The sequence below is a fragment of the Ahaetulla prasina genome, chromosome 4 (genome assembly GCF_028640845.1).
Source record: "Ahaetulla prasina isolate Xishuangbanna chromosome 4, ASM2864084v1, whole genome shotgun sequence".
NCBI classification, from domain to species: domain Eukaryota; kingdom Metazoa; phylum Chordata; class Lepidosauria; order Squamata; family Colubridae; genus Ahaetulla; species Ahaetulla prasina.
Genome location: NC_080542.1, coordinates 26750408 through 26768897, shown reverse-complemented (window position 1 = coordinate 26768897; position 18490 = coordinate 26750408). Strand labels below are relative to the sequence as shown.

At 37.7% G+C, this 18490-nt stretch overlaps 1 protein-coding gene across 2 annotated transcripts in view; it reads left to right on the top strand.

Moving 5' to 3' along the window:
- GYS1 (glycogen synthase 1) overlaps positions 1 to 18490 on the top strand; it is a 61948-nt gene that overhangs the window by 26752 nt on the left and 16706 nt on the right. For both annotated transcript variants that reach the window (XM_058180823.1, XM_058180824.1), the window contains 6 exons: positions 697 to 841; positions 1553 to 1670; positions 4697 to 4817; positions 13757 to 13863; positions 15746 to 15805; positions 17670 to 17748. In XM_058180823.1, the coding sequence (XP_058036806.1) occupies positions 697 to 841; positions 1553 to 1670; positions 4697 to 4817; positions 13757 to 13863; positions 15746 to 15805; positions 17670 to 17748 (630 nt within the window). The remainder of the gene's footprint in view (positions 1 to 696; positions 842 to 1552; positions 1671 to 4696; positions 4818 to 13756; positions 13864 to 15745; positions 15806 to 17669; positions 17749 to 18490) is intronic.

Sequence of the window (18490 nt, the reverse complement as noted above, 5' to 3'; positions counted from 1 at the left end):
TGGGCTCAATGATGGTCGTAAGTCAAGGACTACCTGGATTAATGAGAGGAAACACTAAAAAAAAAAGCTACCTTCAGTTCTTCAGTCTAGGAACCCATTTGTTAGCACTTGTGAGAGGATTACAGAAGAGTTTCACAAAAAATGTAGAATTAAGTTCTTGGAAATCAGATTACTGGATTGCAATCTCCTTTGTTCGATTTTCAAGATAGCCCTTGACTTACAGAAGTTCCTTTAGTGACCGTGAAATGACAACTTCACTAAAAAGAAGTGTCTTCTGTCTGTTTTTCACACTTAACGACCATTACAGCATCCTCATGATCATTTGATCAAAATTTCGGTGCTGCGCAACTGGTTCATATTTATGACGGTTGCAGTATCCCAGGGTCATGTGATCACCTTCTGCAGCCTTCTGACATGCAGAGTCAATGAGGAAGCCTGATTCACTTAACAACCGTATTATTAATCTACGTAACAACTGCAGTAATTCCCTTAACAATGGTGGCAAGAAAGGTCACAAAACGGGGCAAAATTCACTTAACTGTTTTACTTAGCAACAGAAATTTTGGTCTCGGTTGTGATCATAAGTGGAGAACTACCTGTACTGAAATTTAATCTGAAAGCTGTATTCTTTCCTGCTTTTACTCCTTACAAGTCTGTGTGTTTTAGGATATTTAATGCACTTTGTCTTGTCCCCAGTTTAATGTGGATAAGGAGGCTGGAGACCGGCAAATTTACCATCGTTATTGTATGGAGAGAGCTGCTGTCCACTGCACACATGTTTTTAGTACAGTTTCTCAGATCACAGCAGTAGAAGCTGAACATCTGTTAAAACGGAAACCTGGTAAGTTGCCTTAAAAGCTAAAAGATTGCTCTGTGTGACAAGATCCTATCGTTGAAGCCTTCTTTGGATTTATGAACATACCGAATAATATTACAAGGAAATTGATTGCTTTGCGTAGAATGCAGAATATCAAAGTGTTATACTTTTTAATGAAATCTTCTAGTCCTTAAACAATACTAATCAGATTGTTGGTGCAAGTCGTACATTGAAACTTGATGTTTAATCTTACTTTCTTTCTTTGACAGAAAGAATGTCCCAATATAAAACAACAATTTAAAAAAAATTTAAAAGTGTTTTCAACCTTGATATGCACTGTGAATTTTTGATCCAGTGATTTTTTTTAAAGGACCAGCCTGCTTATTCTTTTTCAGACTAAATAGAGGGAAGTGGGGGAAGGAGAATTTATATTCTTATTTGCAACTAAGGCTATTAGTTTTGATTGGGTGGCTCCTTGTGATGTCACAAGACCACTCTCATTCCTTCTCCTTGGGATCTGTTTTACCCCATCCATTCTTATTCATTGAATCAGTTGCTGTCAATGCATTGATTAATTGTATTTCCAAGGATGTTTGAGGAAGCTGAATGCTTCTGCGACTCACATGTGTTTTTCTGCATGGATATTTTTCCAGTTTGGGTACAGTCAGAAATTTAAAGTTCTAAAACTCTCCCCACTCTTTACAAAACCCATCTCCATATGCTTTCCATATCCAGATATTGTGACTCCCAATGGTTTGAACGTCAAGAAATTCTCTGCTATGCACGAATTCCAAAACCTCCATGCTCAGAGCAAAGCTCGTATCCAGGAGTTTGTCCGAGGCCATTTCTATGGGTGAGTTATCATGAGCTTCACTTGTGTCATATCAGTTATAACAGGTTGCACTATGAAGTTGAGTTCCTAAGGAAAAAAACCTGAAGCTAGTAGTGACAAGTAATGCAAGAATATTCATGAATTAAAAGCAATGACTATTTGTGGTCCATTCATCTTCCACGAGGTTGTTATCGGATAGAATCTACTTACCTTCCTCACTGGCTCAGGAGGGCGTGTGCGTGTGCATCACATACAGACCTAAAAAACGTATTACTTCCTGGTTAAAACCGATTGCCAAACTACCATCCATGATCCTACTGGATTGAACGATCCGGTCCGATCCGGTAGGATTTCACCCCTGGTTGTTATCATAACACATCTTCAAATGTAAGGTGAAAGCTTAGAGTTTTTCCTTTTAAAAGAGTACATGTGACTGTAGAAGAAAAGGCAGAGACTGTGGGCGGAGTCAAGAGAGGAATTAGTCTGGAGTCGTTATGTTACCACAAATGATCCAAGTCCAGCCCCCCTTGAATTCTGTTGACTCTTATGTAGCGCCAATTTAAGGCTGACTGTTAGTTGACTAGATTCTTGTGTATAGGCATGAGCAATAAATCTTAGCTGGAATTTAACATGTTGTCCTGATTTTTTGCACCTGACAATGACTCAGTTTTGGTCTCCACTTTTTAGGTGAAATAAGTTTCCTTTCTGTATGTGGAGACAAAGATGCCACTTTGACAGCATACAAAAAGGGAAAATTGGATGAGGGAGGAGCTCTCACAGGAAAGGGCAGGATATAAATTAAGGAAACAATCGATAATAAATAATGTTAATAACATTCAAAGAAGAGTAGGGGGAATGAACAGATGTTTTTGCTCAGGGCTGGCAAAGTCAGATATTGAGGAATAGAAAATTTTTCCAGGACTCATATGAGAGAAAATCATTTGTTATTCATAAAGAAATAAGTTTATAAATGACTAAATCAAGAACTACTGCTTTCTTATTCAGCTTACAGGCATCTGTACATTAATGGAAATAAGACACTGCATTAGAAATATAGCTAATCCTCAATATATGGCCATAATTGAGCCCAAATTTTCTCTTGCTAAGTGAAACAATTGCTAAGTGAGTTTTGCCCCATTTTACAACTTTTCTTGCTACAGATATTAAATGAATCACTGCAGTTGTTAAGTTAGTAACACAGTTTTATTTTATTTAATTGGATTTTTTTTATACCGCCCTTCTCCCGAAGGACTCAGGGCGGTTTACAGCCAGATAAAATAGAACAAGAATAAATACAAGATAAAAATAATATTTAAAAAACTTATTAAATTGGCCCAAATTAAAATATAATTAAAACAGTAAAACCCAATTTAAAACGAAAATCCTACGCCAGTCCTGCGCGAATAAATAGATATGTCTTTAGCTCGCGGCGAAAGGTTCGAAGGTCAGGAAGTTGGCGGAGTCCTGGGGGAAGTTCATTCTAGAGGGTGGGAGCCTCCACAGAGAAGGCCCTTCCCCTGGGGGTCGCCAGCCGACATTGCTTGGCGGACGGCACCCTAAGGAGTCCCTCTCTGTGAGAACGCACGGGTCGGTGGGAGGCAATCGGTGGCAGTAGGCGGTCCCGTAAATAACCCGGCCCTATGCCATGGAGCGCTTTAAAGGTAGTAACCAGCACCTTGAAGCGCACCCGAAAGACCACAGGTAGCCAGTGCAGCCTGCATAGGAGTGGTGTCACATGGGAGCCACGAGCGGCTCCCTCTATCACCCGCGCAGCTGCATTCTGGACCAACTGGAGCCTCCGGGTGCTCTTCAAGGGGAGCCCCATGTAGAGAGCATTGCAGTAATCCAAGCGAGAGGTAACGAGCATGAGTGACCGTGCATAGGGCATCCCGGTCAAGGAAGGGGCGCAACTGGCGAATCAGGCGGACCTGATAAAAAGCTCTCCTGAAGACGGCCGTTAGGTGATCTTCAAAAGACAGCCGCCCATCCAGGAGAACGCCCAAGTTGCTCACCCTTTCCATCGGGGCCAGTGACTAAGTTGTTAAGTGAATTTGGCCTCCCATTGAATTTGCTGTCTAAAGATGCAAAAGGTGATCACATGATCGTGAGACGTTGTGCATATGTTCCCAAAGCAATTGACTATGGATCTGTATATGCTTCTGTTTTGCTCCCCTTATCTGTCATGTCTGACATTTTTTCTGTTCGTTTTTCTTATTTTCTTGTCCACTTTCCTTTCTGTTTTTATTGCACTGAAAACCTACAGAAAGGGCTCCATCTCTTTTGTTTGTTTGTTTTTCCATTTTGCATTCATATTTTGCATGATGACTAATGTTACTAAATAATACCATTGCAATTGGAATTGAGGAAACTATTAAAACGTTCAAAAATATTTCAGCCAGCTGTGCAGAGTGTGTGTGTGTGTACACACATATACATATATACATGTACCAGTATACACATGCACACACCCCAACTATTTTGAAATACACACACATACACACACACGCTCACACTTCATTTTAAAACAATTGATTTTTGCTGCATGTTGCTAGGGAAGACTCACAACTATTTAAGTATTCATATTGATCCCATCCATTAGAAAAAGCATTTCCCAGCAGTTTATTGGGAAGAGTGTGTGATACTACCAGGAAAGTATGAATATTGAAGGATGATTGTATTTGGAAAGTGAAAATTTTATTATTTCACTTAAACACCATACCAAACTTAATTTTGATTTCTTCTCACTAAGGCATACAATCATTTCTGTTGAATGTAGCGCACTTGCTTCTTCATCTTGGGTAGGATGATGTTCCACTACTCCCTATGGATTACCTGAAGTATTTTTGCAATGTTGTGGTTGTTGGATATAAGCAGTGTTGATATTTCTAATGTACTAGTGTGTCTTTTGTATTTATTTAGTCAATTTACCGTACATGTCTTGGCTGTTAAATAACATTTAAATGTTAAATGTTAAATGACATTTCTGGTTTTTCAAGAAGCTCTGACTTAAGATTCAAGTTCATCATCACTGTGTGTTATTTTTCTAGGCACCTGGACTTCAATCTTGACAAAACTATTTTCTTCTTCATCGCTGGACGCTATGAATACTCCAATAAAGGAGCTGACATTTTCTTGGAAGCCCTAGCCAGGCTCAACTACCTACTAAGGGTGATTAGTAAAATGGGTGCTATAAGGGAACAGAGATGTGAGAGATGGTGGGTAGCAAATTAGGTGTGGCTGTGTTGAGAGGGTGTGGCCTACACCAACGTTAGGTCTCTGATTGGAACAACTGTGCGTCTCAAGAATTAAATAGCTGTAGCCCAAGGAATTTAAAGGCGGTTTTTGGATTCCTTTTCATGCTTACATTGTTGTGCAGATGAAAGGAACTATTTCATATTACAAGCTGGCAGGAGTGCTAATTGAATCATATCCCAAGAATACTCCATGAAAAGATACTTACAATAGACGAATCCCAGTCTGGCCAACATCTTCCAATCTGTCCAGCTGAGATATTCTTAGCCGTTCTGTCAAGGACATCTCCCTTCGGTCAAGCTCTGAAAAAGTGGAAAGGAAGAGAGAGGGCATACTGAATTTCAGATCTATATTAGGTGTAGATGTTAACACTACCCCTACAGTAGTGTACCCCTACTACAGGGGTGAAATGCTCCCGGTTTGGACCGGATCACCTGATCCCATAGCAATGGCGGCGGGTGGTTCGGAAAACAGGTAGCAAAAATCTCTGGCCCCCCCTCCCCCACCACATGCCCAGTTGAGCCACGCGATCATCAGAGGGTTTTTTTTACTTTTAAAAGCATTTTTTCTTCAGCCGAAAAAATGCTTTTAAAAGTTTAAAAAAGCCTCTGATGATCGCACGGCTCAGCTGGGATTGTCAGAATCCTTTCAAAGCATTTTTTCTAGAACCTCTTCGGCCGAAGAGGCTGTAAAAAAAAAAGCTTTTAAAGGGTTCTGGGGATCAGGCAACTAAGCTGGGATTGTCAGAACCCTTTCAAAGCATTTTTTTCTACAACCACTTCGGCCAAAGAGGCTGTAAAAAAAAGCTTTTAAAAGGCTTCTCTGGCGATCCCAGCTGAGTTGCCTGATCATCAGAGGCTTTTAAAAGCATTTTTTTAAAAAAAATTATTTATTTTTAAACATAAAATAAAAAAACTTCATCAAATCAATTCCATTACAATGTGCTGTAAGGGTGTTAACATATCTTCCTGTGCATTCACAAAATAATCATCTCTTCCATACATATATCTTATACTCATTTTTCCTAACATATCTTTCCATTTAACCAATTATAGAATAAATCCCATATTTTATAATATTGTTTATCTTCTTGTTCTCTAATTTCAAATGTTAATTTACTTATCTCTGCACATTCCAACATTTTTCTAATTATTTCATCTTGCAAAGGTAACTTTTCATTTTTCCAATTTTTTGCAAATACAATCCTAGCTGCTGTAGTAATATTCACAATCAAATATTTTATATCTCTAGTATATATCTCCGGTATAATTCCCAACAGAAAGATTTCTGGCTTAAAGTCAATATGCTTTTTAATCATTTTTTCCAGTCCAATGTATTTTAGCTTCAATGCATGTCCACCACATGTGGTAATATGATCCAGGTATCTGATGACATTTCCAACATTTTTCAGATTTGTCCTTAGACATTCTAGCAATTCTTGTCAGGGGTAGATGCAACCTGTAAAACATCTTATACAAATTCTCTTTAAATGCTGTCGACATCGTCATTTTATAATTATACATCCACAATTTCTGCCAGTCATCTAGATCTATCCCATGGCCAAAATTCCTCCCCCAAGCAATCATTGTCTCTTTAACCTGTTCTTCCTCTAACTGAACCTCTAGTAAGTATCCATACAGTTTCTTTATCAGGTTGTCATCTGAACCTGTTAAAATCTCATCAAAACTCATTAGGTTATTATAAAAGCTTTCTGTTTTAACATCATTATCATATCTGGATTGTATTTGCAAGTATGCAAACCAATTCATTGTTATACCCTCTGTCTCTTACTCTAATTTGGATTTTAACTCACCCTTTTCATTCAACAATTCATTATATCTAACAATATGTTCCTTTTTAAATGTTATTGAGTAAGAGAATGCCTTAATGGGCGAAACCCACATTGGAATTTTTAAGAAGTGACTTTTCTTAATCTTTTCCCAATTTAATAACGTTTCTCTGACTATATGTCTTCTAAAATAGCCCTGTGATTTAGCTTGTCCATACCATAAAAAGGCGTGCCATCCCAACAACAAATCATGGCCTTCCAGAGTTAATATTCTATTATTTTTTAGGGTTATCCATTCTTTAATCCACATTATATTCGCTGCTTGATAATATAGTTCCCAACTGGGTAGCCCAAAACCGCCTCTAACTTTCTTATCTTGTAATAATTTTATTTTTATCCTTGCTTTTTTCCCTTGCCAAATATACTTCAGCATCGTTTTATGCAGCTCCTCAAAGTACCCTCTGGTCAATTTAATAGGTATAGTCTGAAACAAATACAGAATTCTAGGTAATATATACATCTTAATTGTTGATATTCTTCCCAAGAAAGACAATTGTAGATGTTCCCACTTAGTCAAATCCGCCACAATCTGCTGTTTGAGTTTACCATAGTTATTTTCTTTTAAAGTGCTACACCTTGGAGTAAGATATATCCCCAAATATTTAACTTTATGTGCAATCTGCATCCCAGAATATTCTACCAACTCATTTTTTTGCTTCATCAACGTATTTTTTGTCAAAATTTTCGTTTTGTCTCTATTAATTTTCAAGCCTGCCACTTTCCCATATTCATCAATTCTTTCTAACAAACAAATTATAGATTCCAAAGGATCCTCAATAATAAAAACCAAATCATCAGCAAAAGCTTGAAGTTTGTATTCTTCCTTCTGAATTTTCATGCCTTTTATTCCCCTTTCCTCTCTAATATTTCTATTCAATACTTCCAAGGTCAACAGCAGCGGTGACAGTGAACAGCCTTGTCTTGTACCTTTTCCAATTTGAATCACATCCATCAATTCACCGTTTATCATTATCTTAGCTTATTGTTTATAGTATATAGTTTTTATTGCTTTAATAAATTTTTCACTGAAGCCCATTTGCTTCAATTGTAGGAAGATAAAATGCCAATTAACGTTCTCAAATGCTTTTTGTGCGTCTAAAAAGATCAACATCATCTGTTTTTCAGGATGAGCCTCATAATATTCTAAAGTATCCAAGACTACTCTCATATTGTTCCTAATTTGTCTTAAGACATTCTGTAAGTATTAAAGCAAATGTTTTATAGTCTGAGTTCAACAAGGATATAGGTCTGTAATTTTTAACTTGATTTAAGTCAGAGTCCTCTTTTGGAATCAAAGTAATATAAGCCTCTGTCCAGGTCTCAGGTATTTTCCCTTTCTGCATCACTTCATTCATAATCTCTAAAAATGGGAGACCCATTTGTTCTTGAAATGTCACATAGTATTCAACTGGCAGTCCATCTGGGCCTGGAGCTTTCCCTTTTTTTTTTTTCAGGGCTTGCATTAATTCCATCATTGTTATATTTCCCTCCAACATAACTTCAATATCTTTAGGAATCTGAGGTAAATTTGCTTTATTCAAATATTGTTTCACATTTTCCTTATCGATTCCCTCTTCTTTATATAATTGCGTATAAAAGTTCTGAACAATTCTTTTCTTCGTATAAATTGAATCTGGCCGTTGCAATCTTCTAAATGTGAAATTCTATGTTTTTCTTTCTCTTTTTTAAGTGTATAAGCTAGCCATCTACCTGGTTTGTTAGCATTTTCAAAATAGTTCTGTCTTTTTTTCAAAGGAAAAATCCCTTTGATTTTTCGTGCTAACTCTTCCTTTTCAAGCAAAGCCATTTTGTGTTTAATTAAATCCATTCTCATCTTAATATCTATCTTCTCTGGAAATCTTCGTAATTCTTGTTCCCATTTTTTAAAGTTATTTTCTAATATTATAATATAATATAACAACAGAGTTGAAAGGGACCTTGGAGGCCTTCTAGTCCAACCCCCTGCCCAGGCAGGAAACCCTACACCATCTCAGTCAGATGGTTATCCAACATTTTCTTAAAAATTTCCAGTGTTGGAGCATTCACAACTTCTGCAGACAGGTCGTTCCACTTATTAATTGTTCTAACTGTCAGGAAATTTCTCCTTAGTTCTAAGTTGCTTCTTTCCTTGATCAATTTCCACCCATTGCTTCTTGTTCTACCCTCAGGTGCTTTGGAGAACAGCCCGACTCCCTCTTCTTTGTGGCAACCCCTGAGATATTGGAACACAGCTATCATGTCTCCCCTAGTCCTTCTTTATATTAAACTAGACATACCCAGTTCCTGCAACCGTTCTTCATATGTTTTAGCCTCCAGTCCCCTAATCATCTTTGTTGCTCTTCTCTGCACCCTTTCTAGAGTCTCAACATCTTTTTTACATCGTGGCGACCAAAACTGGATGCAATATTCCAAGCGTGATCTTACCAAGGCATTATAAAGTGGCACTAACACTTCACGTGATCTTGATTCTATCCCTCTGTTTAGGCAGCCCAGAACTGTGTTGGCTTTTTTAGCAGTTGCTGCACACTGCTGGCTCATATCTAAATGGTTATCCACTAGAACTCCAAGTTCCCTCTCACAGGTACTACTATTGAGCAAGGTACCACATATACGGTACCTGTGCATTTTGGTTTTTTTGCCTAAATGTAGAACCTTACTTTTTTCACTGTTGAATTTCATTTTGTTAGATAGCGCCCAATGTTCAAGTCTGTCAAGATCTTTCTGTAACTTGAGCCTATCTTCTGGAGTGTTGGCTATTCCTGCCAGCTTGGTGTCATCTGCAAATTTGATGAGTTCCCCATCTATCCCCTCGTCCAAGTCATTGATGAAGATGTTGAAGAGTACTGGGCCTAAAACAGAGCCTTGGGGTACTCCACTGCATACTTCCCTCCATGTGGATGTAGTTCCATTGAGGACTACACGTTGAGTGCGGTTGGTCAGCCAGTTACGAATCCATCTGGTGGTGGTGCTGTCTAACCCACATTTTTCTACTTTATCTAGTAGTAGGTTATGGTCTACTTTATCAAATGCTTTACTGAAGTCCAAGTAAATTATATCAACAGCATTCCTCTGGTCTACTAATTTTGTCATTTTGTCAAAGAATGCGATAAGATTAGTCTGGCATGATCTGTTTTTGACAAACCCATGTTGGCTTTTGGTTATTACTTTGTTTGCTTCTAGGTGTTCAGTGATTCGTTGCTTAATTATCTTTTCCAGAATCTTCCCCAGTATTGAGGTCAGGCTGATAGGTCTGTAGTTTCCTGGATCTGTTTTTTTTCCTTTTTTGAAGATAGGAACTACATCAGCTCTTTTCCAGTCCTCTGGCAGCTCCCCTGTGCTCCAGGATCTTTGAAAGATATAGTTCAGTGGTTCTGAGATCACGTCTGCCAGTTCCTTCAGAACCTTGGGGTGTAATCCATCCGGTCCTGGTGATTTGAACTCGTCTGGGGTAGACAGGTGTTCACTTACCATTTTCTTCCCTATTTTAACTTGTGTTTCTAATCTGTTTTTTTTTATGCTGTTTTTGATAGGTTGGATTGTTTTTTCCTTTTGTGTAAAGACAGATGCAAAAAATGAGTTAAGTAGATCTGCTTTCTCCTTGTTGCTTGTCATCTTCTTGCCACTTTCTCCCAGCAATGGGCCAATTGTTTCCTTGACTTTTTTCTTGTTTTTAACATGTTGGAAGAAGCTTTTTTTGTTATTTTTTACTTTTGTCGCTAGCCTTTGTTCATTGTGAGCCTTAGCTTTCCTCACTTCATCTTTACAGGTTCGGGCTATTTGCTGATATTCTGCCTTAGTTATTTGCCCCTCTTTCTACTTTTTATATTTGTCCTTTTTGTCTTTCAATTTGTCAGATAGTTCTTTATGCATCCATGCTGGTTTCTTTTGAGATCTATTATTTTTCTTCTTCATTGGTATTGTGCTATACTGCGCTTTTATAATCTCACTTTTCAAAATTTCCCAAGCTTCTTGAGTTGTTTTCCCCCTGAGGATTCTCATCCATTGAATCCTTCTCAAGCTCTCTCTAAGTTTATTGAAATTAGCTCTCTTAAAGTCCAAGACTCTAGTTTGACTTTGTTCTACTACTTGTATTTGCTTAATGTCGAATTCCAATATTGCGTGGTCACTTGCCCCCAAGGTTCCTGTAGCTTCAACACCTTCTATCATTTCATCTCTGTTAGTGAGAATTAAGTCCAGTATGGCTGATCCCCTTGTTGCCTTCTCTATTTTTGGGAAACAAAGTTGTCTGCTAGGTTTGTTAGGAACCTGTTGGATCTTCCACTTGGTGCAGAGTTTGTTTCCCAGTTGATGTCAGGGTAGTTAAAATCCCCCATTACTACTGTGATGTGCTTCCTACATACCTTAGTTAGCTGACTAGCAAAAAGTTCATCTACTTCCTCTGTTTGGTTGGGTGGCCTATAGTATAGACCTATGGCAATATAGTTTTTCACCCCTTTTATATTGATCCAAATACATTCAAGATTATTTTCATCATTGTTGTGCTCTATTTCTGTAGAGATGTAGTTATTTCTTATATATAGTGCAACTCTACCTCCTCTTTTATTTGGTCTATTTCTTTTAAATAATTTATATCCCTCTAGCTGTATGTTCCATTTGTCAGTTTCATCCCACCAAGTTTCCGTAATGGCAACAATATCATATCTGCCCTCATTTACTTGAATTTCTAATTCACCCTGTTTATTCCTCATACTCTGTGCATTGGTGTATAGACATTTGAGTCCATTTGGACTGACCTTGTGTTTACTGTCTACATAACCTGTATTGTGCCTGACTGCCCCTACTTTCTTGCTACCTGTTGGTTTAGTGCACATGGTATGGCACTCACTGTTAAATGCTTGGTTTTGCTTGATAGCAGGGCTGATAGTCTTACCCACACAGACATCTATGTTACATGCACTGATAACCCTTTTAGTTTTCGATTGCTGGGGACAGAAATTTTCTGTATCAATTAATTATCTGTCCCCACTGTTCAGTTTAAATGTTTATCCAGAAAATCTGTGAATTTATTGCTAAGTAACTCAGTCCCTTTCTTTGATGGATGCAATCCATCTCTTTTGTACAGTTTTTCATTGGACCAGTTGCAGACATTGTGACTAATAAAACCAAAGCCTTCCCTTTTACACCACTCCTTTAGCCACACATTAAATACGCTGGCCTTTACCTTTTTGTTCCTTACGTACTGGTAAAACCTCTGAAAAGATAAGCCTACAACCTATGCTATTAAGTTCATACCCCAAGCTCTGGAAAGCATTCTGCACAGAAAGTACATCCTTTTGGGACAGATCATTTGTGCCAAGATGTATAATAGCATCAACATCAGAATCCTTACTGGCATTCTTGACTATCTTAAGAATACGTCTCTTGTCTCTGCTGGCAGTAGCACCAGGTAGACACCTGACCTCTTTCAAAACCTCCATATCCTTTCCTAAATTTACGTCCCTTACAATTGAATCACCAATCAGAAGGTGGCTTCTCTTTTTGGATACCGTGCTCTTCTTGTGTGACCGATCTGTAATACTTGATACACACTTTTCCAAAGTAAGTTCTTCATCTCGGACCATAATCCCTTGATTGTTTGAGTTATCAGTATCACAACTACCTTGATCTGTCACATTAGTGTTCCTATTAAGGTCAGCAAGGGCACTATATCTGTTATACTGGGACACTGTAAAAGCTTTGTGTTTATTTTAAAGGTTTGTTTTTTCTTACGGTTCCTTTTCCCTACATAGTCTATGAACAAACCTCTTACATATGCTTTCATCGCATCCCAACGGTTTTGTATTGAGGTATCTTCTTTTTTGTTTTCTTTGAAGAAAAAGGTCAGTTCCTTCTCTATTTTTTGTGTAAGTTCTCTATCTTTTAGAATCATCATATTTAAAGTCCATCTAGATCTTTTCCTTTGGTCTTTCCATATCAACATCATAGGGCTGTGGTCTGCCCAGGTATTGGCTTCTATATCAATTTTTCTTATATTGAAGCTCATTTCTGTTGTAATCCATATCAAATCTATTCTAGACCAGGATAAATGTCTACTTGAGTAAAAGGTATATTGTCTACTCTGCTGATTCCTTTCTCTCCATACATCTTTCAAATTCATTTCCTCCACCATTTTAAAAAAGGACTTTGGAAGGGTCTTTCTATTTTGCCTAGTTGTTTTCTGAGTTTTATAATCCATTTTTACATCAACAACGCCATTTCAGTCACCAAGGACACATATATTTTCATAATCCAATTCAACAATCTTTCTGTGGCGTTTCCTGTAGAACTCTTCTTGATTGTCATTTGGAGCATATATTGCTACTAAAAGTATTTTTTTATTGTCATCAATTGTTTCCAGTATCAAAATTCTACCCATTCTCGTCAGAATATACTAAATTTGCCCTAATAGGCTCTTTTATATATATGGCTATACCTCTTTTCTTACATTGTGGTCGTAGAGGTTGTAAAAAAATACATTTAAAAGTAAAAAAAAAAATTACCCACACCCACCCAGTCACATTACACATCCCCACCAAGCCACGCTCACAGAACCGGTAGTAGCAAATTTTACATTTCACCCTGCCTTACTATCACTTAGCTGCATCCTTTCCTGGGGTTGCATGATAGCTTCATGATTCTTGGAGATCCGTGTAGCTGTTACAAGGACATCCCAGGAACATCCCTGATTTATCAATGTATTCATCCACTTTTCCTCATCTTGCCAAGCATAGTCAGTTTTTAAGCCACTGATCATTTATTAGCCTGGAACATGTAAAGTGTCTGCTTTCTAACAAGCACCTCAAGACTCCACAGGCTTATGAGAAACCAGCTACATAGTAGAAGGTGGGGGGGAGATGGATTCTAAAAAGCAAACTATGAATTCAATTAATTAAGCTCTCTTAACATGGATCAGCTTATCCATTCCTTCAGAGCGCAGTTTTGTCCGTACTTAAAAGTACTGTAGTGATCTTTCATATCCGGTTTTTGTTGGCTTCTCTCTCTGTAGGTGAATGGAAGCCAAATTACAGTGGTAGCATTTTTTATCATGCCAGCTAGGACAAATAATTTCAACGTGGAGACACTAAAAGGCCAAGCCGTCCGCAAGCAGCTCTGGTGAGTTTGTGTCAGGTTCTGGATCTCATAAAACTGTCCTTGTAACAGACTTCCTTAGGATTCAGGCAGTGTATTCAATGAAATAAGAATCCGTTACACCACCCTTTCTGGGCAGGAAAATCAAATTGTCCATACAAGTTCAGTGCATTTGGAAAGGATGTGCTGATACGAGGAAAATCACTCAAATGTTATAGTTTGTTCTCTACACAGGCAGTCCTCAATTTACAACATTCATTTAGTGAACATTCAAAGTTACAGCGGCACTGTATGCAACTGTTCTTGCACTTAAGATGATCACAGCATTCCCCACAGACACGGTATGAAAAGTTGGGCATATCGCAACTGGAATATATTTACAATGGTTGCAGCATCCTGGGGTCATGTGATGGCCATTTGCTATCTTCCTAGCACAGGGGTCTCCAACCTTGGCAACTTTAAGACTTGTGGACTTCAACTCCCAGAATCCCTCAGCCAGCAAAGCTGAGGATTTCTGGAAGTTGAAATCCACAAGTCTTAAAGTTGCCAAGGTTGGAGACCCCTGTCCTAGCAGACTTCTGACAAGCGAAGCCAATAAAACAGAACAGAACAGAACAGACAACTGCATGATTTACTTAGCAACTAGTTATTCACTTAATAATCATGGTAAAAAACAGTCCTAAATTGGACACAACTCATTTAATGTCACCTTGTTTAGCAATGGAAATTCTGGTCCCAACTGTGGTCATAAGTCGAGGACTACTTGTATGTAAATTAGAGGATTACAAAGGTAAAATGGGGGAGAATAGAATTGTTCTTAGGCTTTGTTTCACATAAAGCTTAAGCTTTTAGCCTGATGACTATTACAAGTAGTCGACTTACAACCATAATTAGGCCCAAAATGTATGTTGCTGAGTGAAACATTTGCTAAGTTAGTTTTAGCCCCTTTTATGATTTTTCTTGCCACAGTTGTTAAGTGAATCACTGCAGTTGTTAAGTTAGTAACAAGATTGTTGTGAATCTGGCTTTCCCATTGACTTTGCTTGTCAGAAGTTCACAAAAGGTGATCATGTGACCCCGGGACACTGCAACCATCGTAAATATGAATCAGTTGCCAAGCATCTGAATATTGATCATGTGACCTTGGGCATGCTGCAACAATCGTAAGTCCCTTGTTTCAGTGCTGTTGTAACTTTGAACAGCCACTAAATGAATTTGTTAAGTTGACGATTATCTGTATACTGTCAAACCTATCTCAAAGAGTAAATATTATGGGGATAAAGCTAGTGGGTGAGCCCCCCCCACTGTAAATTGCTGTGAGATTTTTTTTTAAAAAGGCTGGCTAAAAATGCACAACATAGTAATGAAAGATTTCCGTAATTCTCACCAGCGTTCAAATCCAATTACCTTCACTACCAGTTTGGGAACTGGAGCGTGCGGGAGTGCGTGCATGTGTAGCGCATGCGCGACTCTTCTGCACATGCACAAAGGGTCAAAAATGGGATGTAACGACGTCCCGGTGGGTGGGCGGAGCCTCCCACTGCTGGCGCTACTGGTTCGTACAATCCGGATAGATCCAGCCAGATTTCACCGCTGATTCTCACCCATTTTGGCCTTCAGCTGTGCAGTTTATGAGCTATAGCAAAGTCCATTCTTTTCCTGAAGCCTCAGAATAGGGGAGGAATCTCCCTACCTGAAGAAATACTAATACTGACATAGTCTTCCTCTTTTCTCCAGTCTGTTAGATCTGACTTAACTTTCTCTAGGGAGAAAATCCCAAAGCCACTAGAAGCCATTTTTCCTAATCCTTGATTCAGAAGCGTTCAAGGAATCCTGGGTTCTGTTGCAAATCATAATTTCGTCCTCCCTTCCCCTCCCCCATTTTTTTCTCCTTTTTTAACTCTAGGGACACAGCCAATGCAGTGAAGGAGAAGTTTGGCAAAAAACTGTATGAATCCCTCCTTGTGTAAGTTGCCTAGGAGAAGGCGAGAAGAAATATGATGAAGTGCTGAGCAACTGAGAATGGGCTGCTGGGTTGCCATGGCTACAGAGAATGGGAACTTGAGAGACCTTCTCCTTCTCTTTGTGTTGTCTTTTCTGGGAAATATTGATTTGATAGAAGCCTATTTCAGAAATGTTGATTCCCATATAAAAACTAGAATGCACATCCAAGTGAAAAGCAGTGTTGTAAATGTTATTCATTAATTTCCACATTATTATTTTTTTTATTGAAAAAGTTTTACAAAATTTTTTCCCCCTCTTCCCCCTCCCTTCACAACCCCCCCCCCCGACTTCCCAGAACAAACACAAGGTATAGTTAAAAATAAAACAAACATATGCTAAAAAAAATTTCCCTCTCAACTCAGTTATACTCCTACAATTCTCATCAGTTCCTAACTTCCCCCAAAAACAATCAAAAATAATACATCCTAATCATTCAAAAGCAGTCTGATAACTCTTAATCTGATATCTACTTTGAATATAGTCAATCCATTTTTTCCATTCCTTTAAATATCTTTCTTGCATATTGTCTTTCAAAAAGGCTGAGATTTTCGCCATCTCAACCAAATTGGCAACTTTCAATATCCATTCTTCTATTGTAGGTACTTCTTTTTTCTTCCAATACTGTCCTATCAGTAATCTTGCTGCTGTTATTAGATTTAAAATCAATTTAGTCTCAATTACTGTACAGTCCATAATAATTCCCAGCAGAAAAAATTGCAGCAGAAACTTTATCTTCTTTTTCAGAACATTTTGTAAAATCCACCAAATTTTTATCCAAAAGGCCTTAATATCCTTACAAGTCCACCAAATATGAAAATATGTAGCATCATCACAATTACATCTCCAACATTTTGCTTGCATATGTGGATACATACACGATAGTTTCGTAGGATCTAAATGCCATCTATAAAACATTTTATAAAAATTTTCCCTTAAATTCTGCGCCTGCGTAAATTCAACATTTCTAACCCAAATCTTTTCCCAAGTTTCCAATAATATTGCTCCTGAAAATTTTGTGCCCACTTTATCATACAGTCCTTTACCAAGTTCTGTTAAGCTACCATTAATTATAATCTGAGCTGTTTGCTCTCCATAAATTGCCCTAATTATTCTTACAAAACCATCTCCAAATTGCATCTTTTCTATTAATTTAAATAAAAAATCCCAATGCAATCGATCAAAAGCTTTCCCTGCATCGAGAAAAATAAATGCTGCTGGAATAAAATTTTTCTTTTCTAAATACTCCAATAAATTAACAATCTGCCTAACATTATTCCTCATCTGTCTCCCTTTTATAAATCCAGATTGATCAGTATGAATTCTTTGCTGCAAAATTAACATTATTTTATTTATTAAATTTTATTTATTTATTAAATTAATCTGTTAGCTATTATTTTAACAAAAATCTTATAATCATTATTTAAAAGTGAAATTGGCCTATAATTCCCAGGTTTAGAACAATCCTGTTCCTCTTTTGGTATCAGTGAAATAAAAGAAGTTCTCCATGAGGGGGGAATTCCCCCTCCTAATTGTATCTGATTAAATAATTCCTTATGTGGACCTAACATCTCATCCAGTAAATTCCTATAATAACTAACTGTAAGTCCATCCGTACCAGGAGTTTTCCCCATTTTTAATTGTTTAATTACCAAAATAATTTCTTCAGAAGTTATAGGCCGGTTCAGTTCATCCTTTTGTTCTAAAGTTAAATTTTTAACCTTATAGTCCTTCAAATAATTATCAATATCCCTATTCAATATATATCTTTAAGGTATAAATTTGTGGATTTCCACATTATTCACTGTCTGCCTGCTTTTCCAATTCAGGGGAAACCTTCCTGACATGAATAAAATGTTGGACAAAGAAGATTTCACAATGATGAAGAGAGCCATCTTTGCCACTCAGGTATGGGACGTGAAGAAAATGAGTCTTGAAAAAAATTGGTCAGAGTATTTGCACATGAAAAATGAGTTTTTCACATTAATAACATAAGTACTCCTCGACTTAGAACCATTCTTTTGGAGACAGTTCAAAGTTACAACAACACTGAAAAAAGTGACTTGTGACCAAACTTCACACATACCATCTCTGATCAAAATTCAGGTACTTGACAACTGACACTTACAATGGTTGCAGCATCCTGAAGTTGTGTGATGGCCATTTCCAACTTTCCCAGCCAGCTTCCAATAAAAGTCAATTAGGGAAGCCAGATTTGTTGTATCAACTACACAATTCACTTAACAATTGCTGAGATCTGCTTAACAACTGTGGCAAAAAAAGGTTGAACAATTGGGCACAACTCATAACCCCTTTGTTTAATAATTGGTCATAGATTGAGGACTATCTTTAACCATTTATTTATATGACTTCTCATCTCACACAAAGGTTCTGGGTAGTTGCAATTAGGCTGAGGTCTCTTAGAAGGACATGTTGCTAGATTAATGGGAAGAGAAGATTCTAGGAGCCTGGATCTAAATTACTGGATTGTATAGGTTGCTTTCATTCAGCCTCCCAATATTGGCTGTGTGGACTTCTGACTCTCAGGATTGTCAACAATGACCATTTTGACTCTGGAGATAGAAAACACTCTTGTAATTGAAGCAACATTAGAATAGTGATGATAAGAAGAATGTTGGATTTGTGCTAC